At 45.8% G+C, this 18,072-nt stretch overlaps 1 protein-coding gene across 10 annotated transcripts in view; it reads left to right on the top strand.

Annotated features, from left to right (window-relative positions):
- Positions 1–18,072, top strand: part of LOC135906632 (protein kinase C-like 3) — a 59,583-nt gene that overhangs the window by 19,094 nt on the left and 22,417 nt on the right. For 8 of the 10 annotated variants that reach the window (XR_010565797.2, XR_010565796.2, XM_070530812.1 and 5 more), the window contains 7 exons: positions 7,391–7,642; positions 7,929–8,126; positions 8,270–8,367; positions 16,150–16,286; positions 16,721–16,806; positions 17,136–17,211; positions 17,924–18,055. Coding sequence is in view for 8 of the 10 variants with exons in the window: in XM_070530812.1 (XP_070386913.1) it covers positions 7,391–7,642; positions 7,929–8,126; positions 8,270–8,367; positions 16,150–16,286; positions 16,721–16,806; positions 17,136–17,211; positions 17,924–18,055 (979 nt within the window). In the remaining 2 variants the exon portion in view is untranslated. Of the gene's footprint in view, positions 1–7,390; positions 7,643–7,925; positions 8,127–8,269; positions 8,368–16,149; positions 16,287–16,720; positions 16,807–17,135; positions 17,212–17,923; positions 18,056–18,072 lie in introns of all 10 variants that reach the window. The other 2 variants (XM_070530815.1, XM_070530816.1) reach the window with 2 other exon arrangements.

Here is an 18,072-nt window from a genome sequence, read left to right on the forward strand (position 1 = left end):
TGGAACGAACGGCAGGGTTACTTTGAGAATCCAGTACGCCGCAGTGAACTCTTTGGAAAAATGCCAAGCTGTATTTACCGCAATGCACAATGCCCTAAATATATCAGCCAACGTGCTGTTAACTCGGTGATTAGTGTGGGAGTTCTGCGATGTCCTGCATCCCTTCCTAATGTGTATTTGAGGAGAAACGGTGCAAAGGTAAAGTACGGTGCAAAGGGTGAGGGGTGCAAAATTATGAGGTTTTACGGGTCAAAACCATGATCTGATTATGAGGCCCGCCGTGGTGGGTGAACTACGGTAATTTGGACCACCTGAGGTTCTTTAACGTGCACCTAAATCTAAGTACCACGTGCGTTTCCGCATTTCGCCCCCATCGAAATGCGGCCGCCGTGACCGGGATTCGATCCCTCGACCTCGTGCTTAACAGCCCAACACCAACCATGGCGAGTAAAAGGTACAGGACGTGACGTGAGGAAGGGACAGACAACGGTGCTGACCAACAACCAACGCTTTATCTTTAAAGCAGCATATATATATATATATATATATATATATATATATATATATCGTGTACAACTTTGCAAGAAAATCGGAAAAGACAGAAGGGGAAAATGCGTGGAAGTAACATGGAACGAAATCACTCCGATATGAATGATATCTCCTTCGAAAAGAGTGGAATGGATGGAAAGCTTACGCATGCATCGCCACTCCTTTAGATCTGGAAGACTTCAGATATCAACCGTGCGCGCTCACCATGGTATGTTGACGCTATGGCGCAATTTAAAAAAAAAATCGCTCACAGCCAGATTCAACGCAATGCAGTGGCAGGTGGCTGCTTTTTGCTCGACCCTATATTTGAGTGTTCACGCGTGTGGTCATTCACACAACGCCCTGTTTGTCCGACATGGAAACAGCCGCAGGAAAGATAAACATTCCGCTCAACGACACATGATGCACCAACTGGCCCAACAGTCAACCATTCTGACATGTATATTTAGTATACGAGAGCAAGAAAAATGCACCAGCTGCCCAAGCATCGCAGCTTTAACAGCGAGCTGGCCACCACATATTGAGCGTTAGTGTACTGCGGAAACGCTAGCTTGGAATATTTCTAACGTATCCTTTCGGCTAAAATGCACCACTGCCGTTTCTGTTTTCACATAGGCATTGGAATCTTACGGCCATACAGAGCTCTGTAACTGGTTCTCAAGCTGAGGCATGGTAAAAAACAAAACAAAAGAAACAAATATAGGAGACAGAAAGACAAATTATCCGCTCGTTGCTGACTTCTTACTCCTCCAGCAAGGCTTCACATTTGTGCAGTGAAGCGTGCTTGCCGTGTCACTTGACTCGAGGGTATGCAAAAGCACGCTATTAGTTTCTCTCCATATCTTAATCGAGGGGGTGTGTCTCACCAATACTTCAGGTAGTCCGGTGGTAATAAGAATGGCAGAACGCCACTAAAAGGAGCCTTGAGAATAATTCAAAGTAATGGTACAGCTGGCCCGAACGTGTCTTCTCGTTGACTTGCTCGTTGTGTTATTCTTTAAGCCGTAAGTGCAGGCCAGCCAACATGATCTTTTCCAACGAACAGCGGTTTAAGGAACGTTTCCCTATTTTTTTTATTAATTTGTGAATGTCGCTGTACAAACGATGCCGGCAGGGCTAGGCATGTAGGTTCGCACCGGTACATATGTAGTGCCTGCTGGAAAAGTCAGTACTGTCAATGAGCAGCGTACATTTACATACGTCTTACGCGTAACAGTAACCACGCAGACATCACTGCGCATTGTCTGATAGAGGTGTCCTGTAGCCGAAGCACATGCTTTACGATGCATGTTCAGATTACCCACCAAGAGTCTATAAAGGCAGGAGGTCCGCCCAACGTTTGCAGGACCTCGCTATTTATCAGATTCCGCATGATATAGATATCTAATGCTGTTATCTGACATCCAGTAATACTCACAAGGTGACCATTATGAACACTGTTGAGGCTCGAAATTAAAAAAAAGATAGAACAAGATTCACAGCAGTGGTACTCCTACAGCTAATCGCTCTATTTGCCCGTTGTGCGTACCATCATTGAGTTAGGCTGTGCAATTTCCTTTTCTTGCGTCAATGTGTCTTAATAGCTCGTTACTGCTTGTCAGTCCGACTATCTTGTTGCTGTGGCAACAGGTCTTCAGCGTACGGTGCTTCCGTTTCTTTCTTTCTCTCCCTCTCTCTTTTGTGCGCTGAGATAACCAGGAATTGAAAAGCAACAATAATTCCAGCTTACATCCTGACATGCTATGGGGACTTTTTGCGTACCTCAAATACCTAGCGGGAAACAGATGCCGAGCTGTTAGGCGTCACACCGCTATCTCCATAATGACGGAGCATTTCTCGCTGCGACACCATATGTGCGGAACGTCCAGGAAAAACGCAATGATCAGTCCACGCAAGTACTTTCGTGCAACTCGCCCTTCAATGCCTCTGTGCACAGCTTGGTGCTTGGAGAGTAGCTGAGAGGGGAGGGGGCGTGTTCGACCTCGCTTGTATCTATCTTTCACTGCATACAACAAAGGCCAGGCCTTTGTTGTATACGGTCTTTGGCTCACGCTTTTAATTTATTACCGCGAGTTACCAACTAGCCCAACCCACGCTATGCGTTTTCAGGCACTGACGTACACGCATTCGTATCGAGAGTTTATGGATTCCATAACAGCTACAACAGTAAAAAGCGTCGAATATTTAAGGCTTTAACGATGATGCCGTAAGTGGCCTGTAAAAATAAAGCTCATTTTCGTCAATGGCAACTTTCTTTCATACATTATTCATCAGTATTTCTAACGAGTTATTTGACCAGGGCTTAGCTTTTTACGAGATTAAAACTCGGGCTGTATGCTGGAAGCGATGAGTTAATTGACGATAGGAAAAAAAAAACGTATACACTTATTTTGGTGGTCTGCACGTATAAGATGAGAAAATAACCAATAGTATGTCCATCAATTTCTATTTGGGCGCAAATATGCTTTTATTGACGTTGATTTTGGACCTAATTTGCATACCAGCGTTAATAATCAGAGAGTCGTACTGTACGCAGAAGCACTCGGTCAGTCCTTATTAACTCTCAGACGTTGACCCCAGCACGTTCACGCCCTGGGTGGTTCTTACGAAGCTTGTTTATTTGTGAAGGTTTCTGCGCCAACGGTAATGAATTTCGAACCGTGTAGCACGTGGCAACCGCGTGCATGCTTCTAGAAAGCCTGAACAACTTAAGTAATCTGAAGCAATTGCTACAGATTAATTAGAATAGCACGGTCACGCTTTGCACGTATAATGTGTACAAGTTAGAATCACTGAGGCTGCTTTTTAATGAACTAGGATAATTGAAAAAGACCGCTAATAACAGACTAAGTTACCATAATGGCACTGTGTGCGTGGTTTGCGAACGATCGCAGTAGACAGACGTGTATATAAAGGTGTACGCCTGAACCTTCTCACGCCGCTATCAACAGGTGTGCGCGCGTAGCGATGAGAGCCTTGTAAAGCACCTCACATAAACAAGAGCGAGCAAGTGCAAAGAGCTTAGCGAGGCGCGCTGGTGGGCCTCGGAGTTACCTCGGAGTGGTCGCGGTGTGACGGGAAAGCATGACGTCACTGGCACATGTGGAGTGCATGCAGCGCATGGGGTGCGTTAAGGACACTGCACCAGCAGGGAGGGTTTGTAAAGTGAACATTAACTGCTGATGTAATATTCAATGTTCTGTAATAGGTTGTTCAGATTTCCAACGATTTCTTTTTCTCATTGAGTTTAAACCGAGGCGTTGGTATCAACGAGCGTCAAGCTGCCCGCAAGAGCGTCGCAAGCATCCCACGAGGATTGTCTCACGTGACGAAATCACCAACACACCAGGATCAGCTAGCAAACTGAACGCTGCGGGAAAGCGCCTGCCAGTGTGCGACAGGTTGATAAGTGAGCATAGTGTGCCTACCTTTAGGACATGGGGGAGGGAGAGAGTATTTTTTCCTGAAGCGCCACATCGGCTGCAGTGGACACCTCTAGCAATTCTGATTGCGCTAATATATAGTCTGCTTAGTATTGCGTAAATGGAAAGCAAATTATGAAAGTGCATGACTATGTGCACGTCTAACACAAATATATTCATACGTTTTGACTTCGCACTTATTCACATCGCATTCTTTTATTGACACGTACCCGCTCGCGCGCGCACCTGCATGCTTGGGGACGCTGAAATCGCATAGATGCAACCTTAACGTACAAAAGCCTTTGGTAGCTCTCACGTCGTGGTCTAGATAAGAGCAATCGAAAGTCTTCACACCTTTCTAACTTAAGGCAAAGTTAATACGAATGTTTGCTACCGGCACAAAACAACTGCTACGGGGACGAGAATTTCCCGCACCAAAGCTTTGGCACGTGATTGGCAGGAACAGTATTGTTGGCTCTCTAAATAACCGCTATTCGTGGGACTCATTTGTGGCGAACGAGTTAGACGAATGAAGGCTTTACTCTTTTAATCCGCGAAAACATCCTTGGTAGATCCCCGACACTTCATGATGACTTCCACAGCGAGTGACCCGTCTTCGCTGGTTGATCGCTGCTGATCTGTCTTTGAACACTTCAGCCAGTGATCAGGCTTGTAACCACCTTGTCACCGCTCATATTCACTCCATACATCAACGTTCCCCGTCGGCCGTCTTCCGCTTTCGCTCCTTTCTTGCTCATTTGCGGCGTCTTGCACCAGCAGCTCCCACTTTAGAGTGTCTAAGTAGTGCTAGGTATGCGGCGCAGGTGTAAATTGTGGCTTTGTGCCGACTTGGGTTGGTTGGTACACGGCTTATCGTGAACAAAAAAAAAACAGCGCACAAATGAGAAACGGAGGGCAATGTTCATGGTGTCACTCTCTTAATTGCTCACTGTGTCCCGTCATTCGCGCTGTTTTTCTCAAGACATTGTCTGGTGCTGGTGTCGAAAGAATGCATAGACGCCCACCGCTCTCCGTGTTTTCGCCGTGCCGCTAGAAACAGCGCACCACCTACCAAGCGCGCATGCTCCGCAACTGCTGAGTGGCTAGTGCGTCCGTCTTCAAGTTTCTTATCTGCGATATGTCCACATCGACCACCGCAGGCGGTGGCTCTCTCAGAGTAATTGTAAACGACAGGAGGGAAAGAAATTAAGTGCACAGGCAGCTATAACTTGGCGTCGTGGCTTGTTCGCGTATAGTAAAGCAGACCAGACAGGGATAAGCAAGAACTGTATTTTCCTTAGGCGCTGTCGAACGTCATAACACTGCTACAAATGTATGAGTTTGAATCATAATTCTCATTGCCTCTGAAATTGCGACATTCGGCCGTTGCAACAGCGCGGGGCTCGACATTCTCGTAGGCCACGCTTTTTTTTGCGTTTTTATACATCACTGCTCGTCCTCCGACACGCGAAATGCTCTGTTCACGAGTTCAAAAGCAAGTACTAAAACGCTAAGTGTGTGCTTCAATTTAGAGCGTCAATAGCCAGCTTGAAAGCACGCGTTGGTATATGCTTGCCAGGACGTTAGTGCGGAAGCAGTGGGTGGGGAAATATCACGCCTGTTTTCGACACCTACTCCAATTTTGCAAGGTCTCGTGGGCGCAGAATACACTGTATGAGCCCACAGGCTCTGCCTAAAATGTACCGAGTGGTACCCGGCTCCCTAACCTAATGCGAACCCTTGGAACGTAAGGGCCGTAACGGCTGTGATCTCTTGCTTGGTATGCTCATGGCGTAATACTGAGTATGAGGAAGCAACACAGAAGGTGTGAGTGCGAAAAAGTAAAAAAAAAGAAAAAAAAACAGAAGAGAAAAAAGAACAAGAAAAAAAAAAAGAAACAGGTCTTGTCTTTTTTTCTCCCACAGTAATCCGCCTTCACCCTCTAAATGAATGAAATATTATATTTAAGTGATCTAAGCTGATGTAATGCTGACGTTTAATGTCGCAAGAGACCATCGTTGTAACGCTTTGTGCCAGCCGCCAAATATTTAGCATTTGCAGTGCCCCCCCCCCCCCCCCCCCCCCCTTCTTGAGGCCCGGGCCCCTTAACAAATTCAATAATAGACCTTCAATGCGGTATATCAGCCATTATGACATGCATACTAGACACGTTTTCTCGCACGCTGTCGATAAAATACCTCCGTGCATATTCCGAATTAGTGCATCAATGAAGCGGTTGAGTGTTCGACTGCTGTTTTCTTTTTTTATATATACTTTTATTTCTCTACCTCTACGTTCGCGACAAGAAGCGTCGCTAGATTTTGCTTGCGGTAATTATGGATGAACGTATAACACTGTATTTTTTAATGTTTTTTTCTTCTTAACAAACCTGTATCACGCATAATGAAATAACTCTCCAAAATGCTTCCGAAACTGCTGCTCGCAAGTTCTTTTTCTTGATCATACCGAATTTAGGCATGAATATATTGACTTTTTAATGTCGGCCTGTTCTAGCCTGTCCCTACTTTCACGTCATAATTGTGCAAAGGCCGAATTGCATGTAAGCCGATTCTATATCTTCAGCACGTAATTCTGCTTAATGTGGTCGATTCATGCTCGTGGTCATTCATGTGGTCATTCATGCGCTAAGCGTGCAGGCTGTCCATGCCGTGCAGAAAAACTCCCGTCTCGTTCATAACGTCTGTATCGCGAGAACAACGAGACCGTCTTTCACCATAAAACAGAGTAATCCTCTCATTTGCAGGCTTTCAGGTGGAGCTTTACGTTTTTTATCGAAGTTACACCAAAAGTGAGAAGAGGAACACGATCGATGAGTCTCTTTCATTAGTCCGCAGAAAATTGGGCGCCTCTCCGCGCGTAGAGGCGTCAGGGCACTGCAGCTGCCCGTCGGAGCGGCCTTAGCTTAGGGCCCCGGCCCTTCTGTCCCAGACTCGGAGGAACTGCTCCTTTGGAGCTACCGGTGGCGTGTAACCCTCTGTTCTTGCCGTAGCCGCGGCTACGGCGGCGCCTTTGGGGCGACGAGCACGGGGTTTCACCTGCTTCCCGCGCCAGCATCTGCCGCCACGGCGACCAGGGATAGCGGCGCTCTTGGGTCGTGAAGAGTGGCGGTGCGTGAAGCAGTCCAAAGAAGAGTTCCACGAGCAAAGGCAACGAAGGACGTCTTTTGCGCCGCGACGGTGAGGGAAAGGGAAAAGCCTCGCGCTAGCCCTTCGCGCCTGGCTCGTGAACAGGCTCCGTACAGCCGTTAAATGTGGCGACATTCACTTCATTGGTCACTGCTTAAGAGATCCCGTTAAAGAGGAGCGGCGCTGGTCCCGCTGCTGAAGCCCCGAGAGTAGGTCTAGCTTAGGGAACCACCCTGGCCGCGCAAGCCTAACCAGCTGCGCCCTTGTTCGCAGAACTCGTTGAAATGGATGTCGACCAAAGAGCCTGGCGCGAAGGTGAAGCGGCGAGACGACGAGGAGTCGTCCGCCGGCCCGTCGCACGTGCAGCTGCAGTCACCTGCCGCTAGTCCCATCGCGCCCAAGAAGCGCAGCCAGCGGCTGTGCCATGCCGCGGTCGCCGACACCAGGAAGACCTCGGGCGGCGGCTCGCGCACCGAGTTCTGCGGTATCCTGTCGGGGCTTCTGGGCAGGTTTAGAATCAAGTCGGTACGCAGGCACGTCCCATATTGCGCGAGCCGGCTTTGTTTCTCTCGTGCTTCGATTTGGCACCAAGCGTCTCGTGGAACCGTGGCGCTAGGCTCGCCTCGGAATGGTGTGGCGCGTTCGCTCGCGGCGAGAGAGTCGTGTCGCTCGTTTTGCATTCCCTCGAGGAGCGTCTGCAGCCAGTCTTTGGCTATCGCACGCGCCTCGAATCGTTCGAAAAGAAAGAAAAAAAATGGGCCGTCTTCAATGGATCTCGCCCCCTTTGTCTCCTTGTCCGGGCGACCAGCAGATCTCGTTGGGCGATGTGGACGAGGTGACGTTCTGGAAGAACCCGGGTGAGTCCGGAGACTGGCACCTGGGCTTCCTGCAGCAACTGCATGTTCTCGGGAAAGGCAGCTTCGGCGTCGTCTACCTCGTGCGCCACAAGCTAACCAAGGAGCTCGCTGCGCTCAAGTGTATCGAGAAACACCACCGCGAACAGGCCAAGGTGAGTGGACCTTCCTCGCGCTTTTCGCCAGAGCGCCCGGGCGGTTTCGGTGGCTGCGGGGGGTGAGCCAGCGTTGATGAATTTGATGTATGCATGTAGCGGCATGTAGCGCACAGGACTTGATACCTTGTTGCCTGGTCTAGGAAGCCCGACGCGTGGAGGCTGAACGTTTGGCATGGCAAGCAGTTTCGCACCACCCTTACGTGGCTACGTTGAAGGCCTACTACGAGACTACGAAAGCGTAAGTGTTGAAACGTTTTGCGATGCTCCTCACTCCGAACACACAAAGTCACTGGCATCTGTTTCGTACGAATGCGGCTAAGAGGCACTGCGGCTACAGTACTGAGCACAGTACAATGTATACAATATCGCATATACGGGGAATATGCACCATATTGTAATTTCCTAAGGCTAATTCTGTGCTGGTGATTTCGCACACGACAGCCATTTGTTCCTGCCACATATAGTGCATTAAGAATTTCTCTGCAGTGGCTAGCACGTAATGTCTTTGTTATACTTAAACTACTTTGATGGGCCCTTCTGAACGTTCAGTGCTTTTGGCCTGTGTGGAAGAAATGACGGGAAGTTTCTCGCAAGCTCTCTATCGCATTCTGCTTGTGGCACACTTAAGGCTCGTACCCCGACCCAGAGGTAATTTCTATGAGTTTCTGCAGCTGCAGGAGGAACCTTTCGAACAGTATCTGTCGCGTCCGCCTTCACGTTTGTTTTGTATGGGCGTTCACAGAGCCATGACAGCTTGCTCCAAGATTTCAAACAAGTACTACCGACTTAGGAATCGAAGAAGATATAATAATAATTTGTGAGCCTTTATAAATAATAATTTATTTCCATCAACGCTAGAGGAGGTTGCGGGTAAAAGTCGCTTGAGAAACAAGAAACTTGACTGAAGCCCGCAGCCACCTCTACAATGCAGGCAGCGATAGCACACATATACAGAATACAAAAGGTTCCAAACTAATGCACTTTCACATGACAGTCACAGAAGTTAAAAAATGGAAAAAAAGACAAGATAATTATCTTGATCATGTTAGCAAAGATTGTTGTTCACGTAAAGTGTTCGTACAGAAGTTGTCTGTAGCTCGATATCTGATTTATGAAATTAATTTAAGAGGGTTGGCAGTGTGTGATATTTTTTCCATAGAATAACGTGCCCGGGCCGTGACCACCTTGTTCTGTGTAACGAGTGGCCTATGAATGCGTGTTTTTATCGAAATGAGTAATGAAAAAACTTAAACTTTTTCTTTTACCTCCCGTTTGAACGCCAGGCTTAACTTATAATTTTAAATATTAAACGCGCGGATTATATTCGCTTTCAAAAATAAATCTGAAGTGTGGGAATTATATGGTACATGAAAAATTGCTCGAAGAAACTCTCTTTTTTTTTTGCCGTATATGTATCCTTTCAAGATTTGTACATGTCGTCGTACCCCACACCAATAAACAATAGTATAATGAAGAAAAAAATTTTATTGCAAACAATAAGCTTTATTTTGAAAGGTCATATACCTCTGTGTCGCGCCATCATATCAACGATACGGGATAACTTGCCTAAAAGCGATTCATTGTGCGCATCCCGACGCATATTTTGTGTGAAGATAACTCGTGTATTTTCACGCTACTCACTATTTCGATTGTTTCGCGTGCTTAAAGAAAGGTGATAAGGCTACAGTTTACTTGCTTAGATTTCGGCCTGAAAATCACGGCTTTTGTCTCGTTTGTGTTGATTTGTACAATGGGCTGACCAACCTTGGAGCGTTTTTAGAGCAGCGTTGGCTTTATTCTGAAGGCTACCAGGTTTAGGTGACGTAAAAGATATGCTAGCATCGTCAGCGTACATTATGTATTTCGCACCTCTATAGATATTTACTAGGTCATCTATACAGACTATAAAACGAAACGTACGTGTCACGAATACCGCCTTTAGGAACGCCTCTGCTGATGTGTTTTAAGTCTGAGCTGCAATTATTTATTTGGACGTACCCTCGGATACTATAAGTTTCAAGCTTTTCAAGTAATATGAAATGATAGATGCAATCAAAAGCTTCACTGAAATCAGTGTAAAGGCCGAGCACGAGATTCCTGTTTTCAAGCTGTGATACAATGAATTCCTTTTGTTGAAGTAGGGCTAATTCCGTAGACAGGCGTTTACTAAATCCAAATTGGGCTTTAGAGATAAGAGAGTGCTTATCGAAAAAAATTAGAGATTTGCATATGTATTAGTTTCTCCAACCCTTTGGATAATACAGGTAATATGTAAATAGGCATATAATTTATTATGTCACTTATGTCACCTTTCTTAAACAGCACCGAAACTCTTGCTATCTGCATCCTCCTGGGAAAGACATATTGAAAATATAGGCGAGATATATGTACAAAGAATATAGAGCAGATACTTGATTGGACGAACCAGCATGCCTTCAACATCGCAACTTGAGCTACTTTTTTTTTAACGAGGGTGTATCTGTACATCTGCAGGTTTGGAGTGGCGCCTGACATCGGCGAAAGATGCCGAGAGTGAGTGGGGCTATACTAATCAAGGTACAACCAAATTAGGAAGGCTCACTAAGCTTGAACAAAGACCCTCCCTCACCAGAACAGGAATTGGCCTCCCTGGTGCAGTATTCGGCCACAACCTCCCTAATGAAATGATCTCCTTAAAGAAATGGCCCCTCAAGTCCCCAGTGGCTGCGGAGCACCTGACCAAGGCGGCGGTCAGACTTACAACGCAGCAGAGGGTGCTAAGAATATCTGGGTCCGGACAGGCCGCCAATGGAAACTGACCCTTGCAACGTTTAACACCCGAACCCTCTCGAGTGAGACAAGCTTAGCAGGACTCTTCGAAGAACTATCAGACATTGTTTGGGGTATTATCGGCCTTAGTGAGATTAGAAGACCTGGTGAGGCTTACACATTGCTGAATAACGGCTATGTCCTCTGCTATAGAGGTCTCCCGGATAAGAAACAATACGGGGTGGGATTCCTAATCCATAAAGAAATAGCGGGCCACATTGACGAATTTTACAGCATCAACGAGAGGGTAGCAGTAGTCGTAATCGAACTCAATAAAAGGTATACATTAAAGGGTAGTACAAACCTACGCTCCAACGTCCAGTCACGACGATGAGGAAGTAGATCAGTGTTATGAAGATGTTCAATTAGCGATGGAGAAAATTGCAAACGCGGTATACAGTAGTAATGGGGGACTTCAATGCAAAAGTGGGGAAAAAGCAGGTGGGTGAACAGGCAGTTGGCAACTATGGTGTCGTTTCTAGAAACGCTAGAGACGAGATGCTGGTAGAATTCGCAGAAAGGAAGAAGCTGAGAATAATGAACACTTTTTACAGGAAACGTAGCAACAGAAAATGGACCTGGAAAAGCCCTAATTGTGAAACAAGAAATGAAATTGATTTCATATTTTCTGCCGATCCCAGCATAGTGCAGGATGTTCAAGTAATAGGTAGGGTAAAATGTAGTGATCATAGGTTTTTTCTTAATTATGGGGTTTTACGTGCCAAAACCACTTTCTGATTATGAGGCACGCCGTAGTGGAAGGCTCCGGAAATTTCGACCACCTGGGGTTCTTTAACGTGCACCTAAAGCTAAGTACACGGGTGTTTTCGCATTTCGCCCCCATCGAAATGCGGCCGCCGTGGCCGGGATTCGATCCCGCGACCTCGTGCTCAGCAGCCTAACACCATAGCCACTGAGCAACCACGGCGGGTTAGTGATCATAGGTTAGTGAGGGCCAGGATCCACCTGAATTTAAACAGAGAAAGAGTAAAATAGAGTAAGAAAAAACAGGTCAACTTAGAGGCAGTAAGGGTAAAAGCAGGCAAATTTAGGCTGGTACTTGCAAACAAATATGCAGCCTTAGAACAGAGAGGTGATGATGATGATGATGACATAGAGGCAATGAATGAAACAGTAACGAGGCTGGCTTCAGAGGCAGCGATTGAAATGGGAGGCAAGGCACCAAGGCAACCAGTAGGCAAGCTCTCCCAAGTAACAAAGCACCTAATAAAGAAACGACAAAGAATGAAAGTGTCCAACTCAAGAGATGAGATAGAATTCGGGGAATTGTCAAAATTGATTAACAAGGCAAAAATAAGTGATATTCGAAACTATAACGTGAGAAAGCCTGAAGAAGCCGTAAAAAATGGACGCAGCCTGAAATCAGTGAGAAGGAAGCTTGGCATAGGACAAACCAAGATGCATGCGCTAAAAGATAAGCAGGGTAATATTATCAGCAATCTCGAAGATATAGTAAAAACAGCGGAAGAACTCTATACTAACCTTTACAGTACCCAGACGACTCAGGAGCGCTCTATTCAAAACAATAATGAACAGTATACAGAAAATCCTCCTGTAACTAGAGATGAGGTCAGAAAGGCCTTGCAAGGCATGAAACGGGGAAAAGTGGCAGGACAGGATGGAATAACAGTCGACTTAATCAAAGATGGAGGAGACATAATGCTAGGAAAACTGGCGGCTCTCTATACGAAGTGTCTATCGACTGCAAGGGTTCCAGAAAACTGGAAGAATGAAAAATTATACGAATACACAAAAAGGGCGACGTTAAAAAACTAAAAAATTATAGGCCCATTAGCTTACTTCCAGTATTATATAAAATATTTAGCAAAATAATCTCCAATAGAATAAGGACAACACTGGAATTTCGCCAACCAAGGGAGCAGGCTGGCTTCATGAAAGGTTACCCTACAATGGATCACATCCATGTCATTAACCAGGTTATCGAGAAATCCGCAGAGTGCAATAAACCTCTCTATATGGCTTTCATAGATTGCGGAAAAGCATTTGATTCAGTAGAGATGCCAGCAGTCATAAAGGCATTGCGTAATCAAGAAGTACAGACCGTTTACGTAAATACCCTAGAAAATATCTAAAGAGACTCCACAGCCACCTTAATTCTACACAAGAAAAGTAGGAAGATACCTATAAAGAAAGGAGTCAGACAAGGAGACACAATCTCTCCAATGCTATTCACTGCGTGCTTAGAAGTATTCAAGCTATTAAACTGGGAAGGCTTAGGAGTAAAGATGGACGGCGAATACCTCAACAACTTTCGGTTTGCCGATGACATTGTTCTATTCAGCAACAATGCAGACGAGTTACAACAAATGATTGAGGACCTTAACAGGGAAAGTGTAAGAGTGGGACTGAAGATTAATATGCAGAAGACAAAGATAATGGTAAATAACCTGGCAAGGGAACGAGATTTCAAGATCGCAGGTCAGCCTCTAGATTCTGTGGAGGAGTACGTTTACGTAGGTCAACTAATCACAGGGAATCCGGACCATGAGAAGGAAATTCACAGAAGAATAAAAATGGGTTGGATCGCATACGGCAGACATCGTGAGCTCCTGATTGGAAGCTTACCGTTATCATTGAAAAGGAAAGTATACAATCAGGGCATTTTACCGATGCTGACATACGGCGCAGAGACTTGGAGGCTGATAAAAAAGCTTGACAAGTTAAGGACCGTGCAAAGAGCGATGGAACGAAGAATGCTAGGCAGAACTTTAGGAGACAGAAAGAGGGCAGTTTGGATCAGAGAGCAAGCGGGCATAGACAATATTCTAATAGACATTAAGAGAAAAAAAAATGGCGCTGGGCAGGTCATGTATTGCGCAGACTAGATAATCGTTGGACCATTAGCGTAACAGAATGGGTACCAAGAGAAGGGAAGCGCAGTAGAGGACGGCAGAAGACTAGATGGAGTGACGAAATTAGGAAATTTTCTGGTGCTATTTGGAGTCGGTTGGCGCAGGATAGGGGGAATTGATATCGCAGGGAGAGGCCTTCGTCGCTACAGTGGACATGAATAGGCTGATGATGATAAGTGAAAGGAAAACTGACTGTACCTGAGGCTCTGTAAGTGGGTGAAGGAAAAATGAAAACTGTTTACTATCTGGCATTAATTTCGGAATATCAGCTGATGCACAAGCATTACAGTGGCTCAAAAAATAATCATTAAATGTATTCGCCAGAGCACTGTCCGATATTTGGTTGCCAGCGAGAAATAGCTTTTCTACACGTGGAGATTATTTGCGAAAATTTAATACAGTATTTAGCTGTTGTCACTTTATATCGGGTTCACTGAAACAGCTGTCAGACTCACCATGAAAATAGCATTTCCTGTGCGATTTTAGTTTGTTCCTAAGCGATTTGTATTCCTTCAATATGCTTGGATCATTGGACTTGATAAACTTTTGGTAAAGTGCATTTTTATAATTACTTTCTTTTAGTAAGTAAGGGGTCATCCATGGCTCTCGTATTTTTTTCCCAATCTAAACTTCTGGGGAAATGGCGCTTATGTATTCGAGAGAGCTCAACAGTAAGCTTGCTGTATGCGATTTCAACGTGACCTATTACCAGAATTTGCTTAATATCACAACGCAGTAATTGAGCTCTAAAACTATCCAAACCTGTTTTTGTAATATTTTGAAAGGAAACGTACTGTTTCTTTTCGTTCGCTATAAAGTCTTGTTTTTCTTAGCATAAAAATATTGGGAGGTGGTCACAAGGTCATGCGGCAATAAACCACTAGCGGCATTTGTAGAATCGGCATTAGTGATAAATAAATCCAGCAGTGTTTGACCTTCAGTTGAGATCCTTGTCGGCGTACGGATTAAATTTTCGTAACCGTTTGAAGTCAAAATGGTTAACATGGCCTTTTGTGGAGCAGGAATGTTCAACAAGTCAATATTGAAATCAGCAGTAGGCACCAACTAATGATCAATTTCTGAAGCAAATGACAACAGGTGTTCATAAAAGGAACATAAACTAGAAAATTTTCCACTTGGTTGACTACAACAAACAGAAAACATATAACCTTTCACACGAGCTCTTACTATTTCAAAATCATCACAGCACAAAAATTTTAAAGCAACTCGCAGATTACGTGTTCTCTTAGCGACAGCGTAACACCACCGCCCCTACGGTTAGTTCTGTTCGCACAATACGATTGATACGATGAAAATTTAAACAAGTTGCGGTCATCCCTGCACCAAGTTTCACTGTACATTACTGCATCAAAGAAACAAAGAATGAAAACCATTGATTAAGTCATTTGTATCTGTTTCCTTTCTGTAGAGCGAGCGAACATTTAGATGAAGGCACTTCAATGAACCTGCGTGGTGGCTTGCCACAAAAGTGTTCAACTCCTGCCGGGAGAAAGCTGATACCTTGAACAAATATATTGTACGGCGTGGACACACTGAGTGTATTTGCAGAAATGAGATGGAATGATTAGATCAAGCATGAACAAAATTAGTAAGTTCGTCAGAATTGATTAAATTTGTCATAGTTGAATTCGTGCGCCTTCTGATGTGCGCCTTGAAAAGTAGCCCGTAAATAACAAGTATACTGAAACGCAGAAATCAACGCGATACACGGGCCGGCGTCCCTCCGAGTGTGGGGAAAACGCAGCGTCATTGCCTTAGAATAGAAGTGAGCTTCTACTTCATCACGATACTCGATTATCATATACAATAGGCATGTACAAAATTTGCGCAACGTTTGCATCGCAATAATCAATTGCGCGTCTGCAGTGTGTTTCCAAGTGAGTATTAACTGCTGACGCATTATTTGATTTCCTAAAAGGTTGCACGCTTCCATAAGGATTTTTTTTAATTGTTGGGTTTTGTCGATTGCGTCATGCCTATTCTAATGGACGAAGTGTAGATAAAAAGTGATGAAGCATGAAATGCATCCGTATTTTGCGCAATTTATAAAATCAAATCCTTTCACTTAAGCTACCCAATGGCATTTATATTAACATGGTGTCATTGTGGCACTCGTATCTGTGCACTCAACTACTCGTTGTACATATTGGTGTATCCAATATAACGGCTTTGGCCCATCGCACGAATATTTAGGTCGTTAAGGCGTATATGAGCAGCGTGCCGGGCTGCTTCAGTATGTGCAACCGCTTGCTCTTGGGGGTGTACTTTCCACACTGGAACTGCGCGTACTCATTCAGGTGGTGCTTCATCATGGAGTACGTGCCTCGAGGCACCCTTAGTCAAATCATCCGACGGTCGGGACCCTTGCCAGAAAGCAAGGCCAAGGTGGTGTCTGCTCAGCTGGCCCACGCGCTCAACTTCGTCCACGATGCCGGTGAGTCTCCTCCCATGTTCACTGCGCACGCTCTGAGTGCCCCTTGTGCCGCAACTGTCGCGTAGTACGTTATGTAGGGAGCAGTAAACTGTCAGCAATAAACCCTCGAACGGGATACCTCATGGCATCAAGGCTGCCGAAGTCGAGTTCCTGGCTATGCAATGAGCGAGAAGAATCAGGTGAACTGAGGGACTCGAGCCCCTCTGTTCCCCCGAATCATCTTCTTCATTGCATATTGCCATGGTAACTGAACACGAGTAAGACGAAAATATTACTTTTCCTGTTTTTATTTATTTTCATTTTTTTTTGCATGCCGCTGCTGCATGGATGCGACCAGCGCAGACAACGTGCCGCATGTTGCCGCTTTCGAGTACACAGTCAACCGCTTAATCTGTCCCCCCCCTCCCCTTTTTTTATCGTCCTTTATTTGACAGGCTACCTGCACCGTGACATAAGTTCATCGAACGTGCTTCTTGATGAGCGTGGTAACGCTCGCCTTATCGACTTCGGCCTCTGCCAGGTGAGGCGACCCCGCCAAGATTAACGTTGTTTCAAAGTATGCACCTGTACCGCCTTCTTCTCTTTTGGCATCCTCAACGTATTTTCGAAGGACACGTTTCTTTTAACACGTTTCGTAATAACGCACTGAATCGTCCGCTCATTTTACCGGCGCTATGGCTTTGCCGCTTGCCTAAAGCGCACGCAGCTCTTGCTTGCGCTTTAGTTTCGCCGCAGAAATAAGTTTGTGAACTGCCACTCAGCCGGCACACTTGTGCGTCGTTGATAAATGGCGGTTGTCTATCTCCCTCCACTTGTTGCTTGTACACTGTTTATTATTATTTTTATCAGCTAGGACTGGAGGCCAGGAACCGCTGCGGATCGCTCGCCTACATGGCACCGGAAGTGCTCCGTAGGGAGCACTACGGTACGTATGATACGCTGCGTTGCGCGACTGCAGGTACTTCTTTTGTGTGTGTGTGGGGGGGGGGGGGGGGAGGGGGCGTATTGTGTGTGTCACGTCGCAAACATACACAATAATTTATGGAGGACGTCAGAGTAGTGTCCTACTGGTCAATTCTGACCATCTAAGTTTTGTTAAATTGCGTGGCCGGAAATCGAACTCGCCGCCTCTAAGGTTCGCCTTAGAAATCGGCATCGGCTCAGCAGCAGCGCACCCTAGCCACTGAGCCGCCGTGGTTGGTTATCGATTGACGAAATTGTCCGCGTGAAATGAAACTTAGCCGTAGGTTTCGTCGCTGCGGGTAGAAGTCGTCAGATTTCCAAATGAGTAGCGCGCCCGTAAGTTCGTAAACTGGGCTGTAATTGTGTTTTTCTGCTTTACCGACACATTCTGCAAACGTCTTGGCGATGGTGCCGTAAGTCGTGATTGATGCCTTTAAAGCAATTAGAGTCACTCAACGCGTACGTGGGGCTTACGTGGGGCTTACGTGGGGCTTACGTGGGGCTCACCGTTGCCAAAATGTTGATGGGTGGGCAGATGCTGCAGTTTTACTCTCAAGATTTGACTTGAAGACCTCCTGTTAGAGGTTAGGAGCAGTGAGCTGTCAACGTTACGAGCAAGGCGACTTACTAAGAATGTCAACTACTGAGCCCGCTCTTCATTTGGCGCACTGCAGGCGTCGGCGCTGATTGGTGGTCATTCGGCATCGTCCTATACACCATGCTCATCGGTAAAACGCCACTCTCTCAGTACGCCGCCGAGCAGAACATCAACATCCAAACAACCAGGAGAGAGCTTCGCTATTCCAGTAAGTAGCTGGTGAGT

Source organism: Dermacentor albipictus, chromosome 1 (genome assembly GCF_038994185.2).
Source record: "Dermacentor albipictus isolate Rhodes 1998 colony chromosome 1, USDA_Dalb.pri_finalv2, whole genome shotgun sequence".
Taxonomy (NCBI): Eukaryota; Metazoa; Arthropoda; class Arachnida; order Ixodida; family Ixodidae; genus Dermacentor; species Dermacentor albipictus.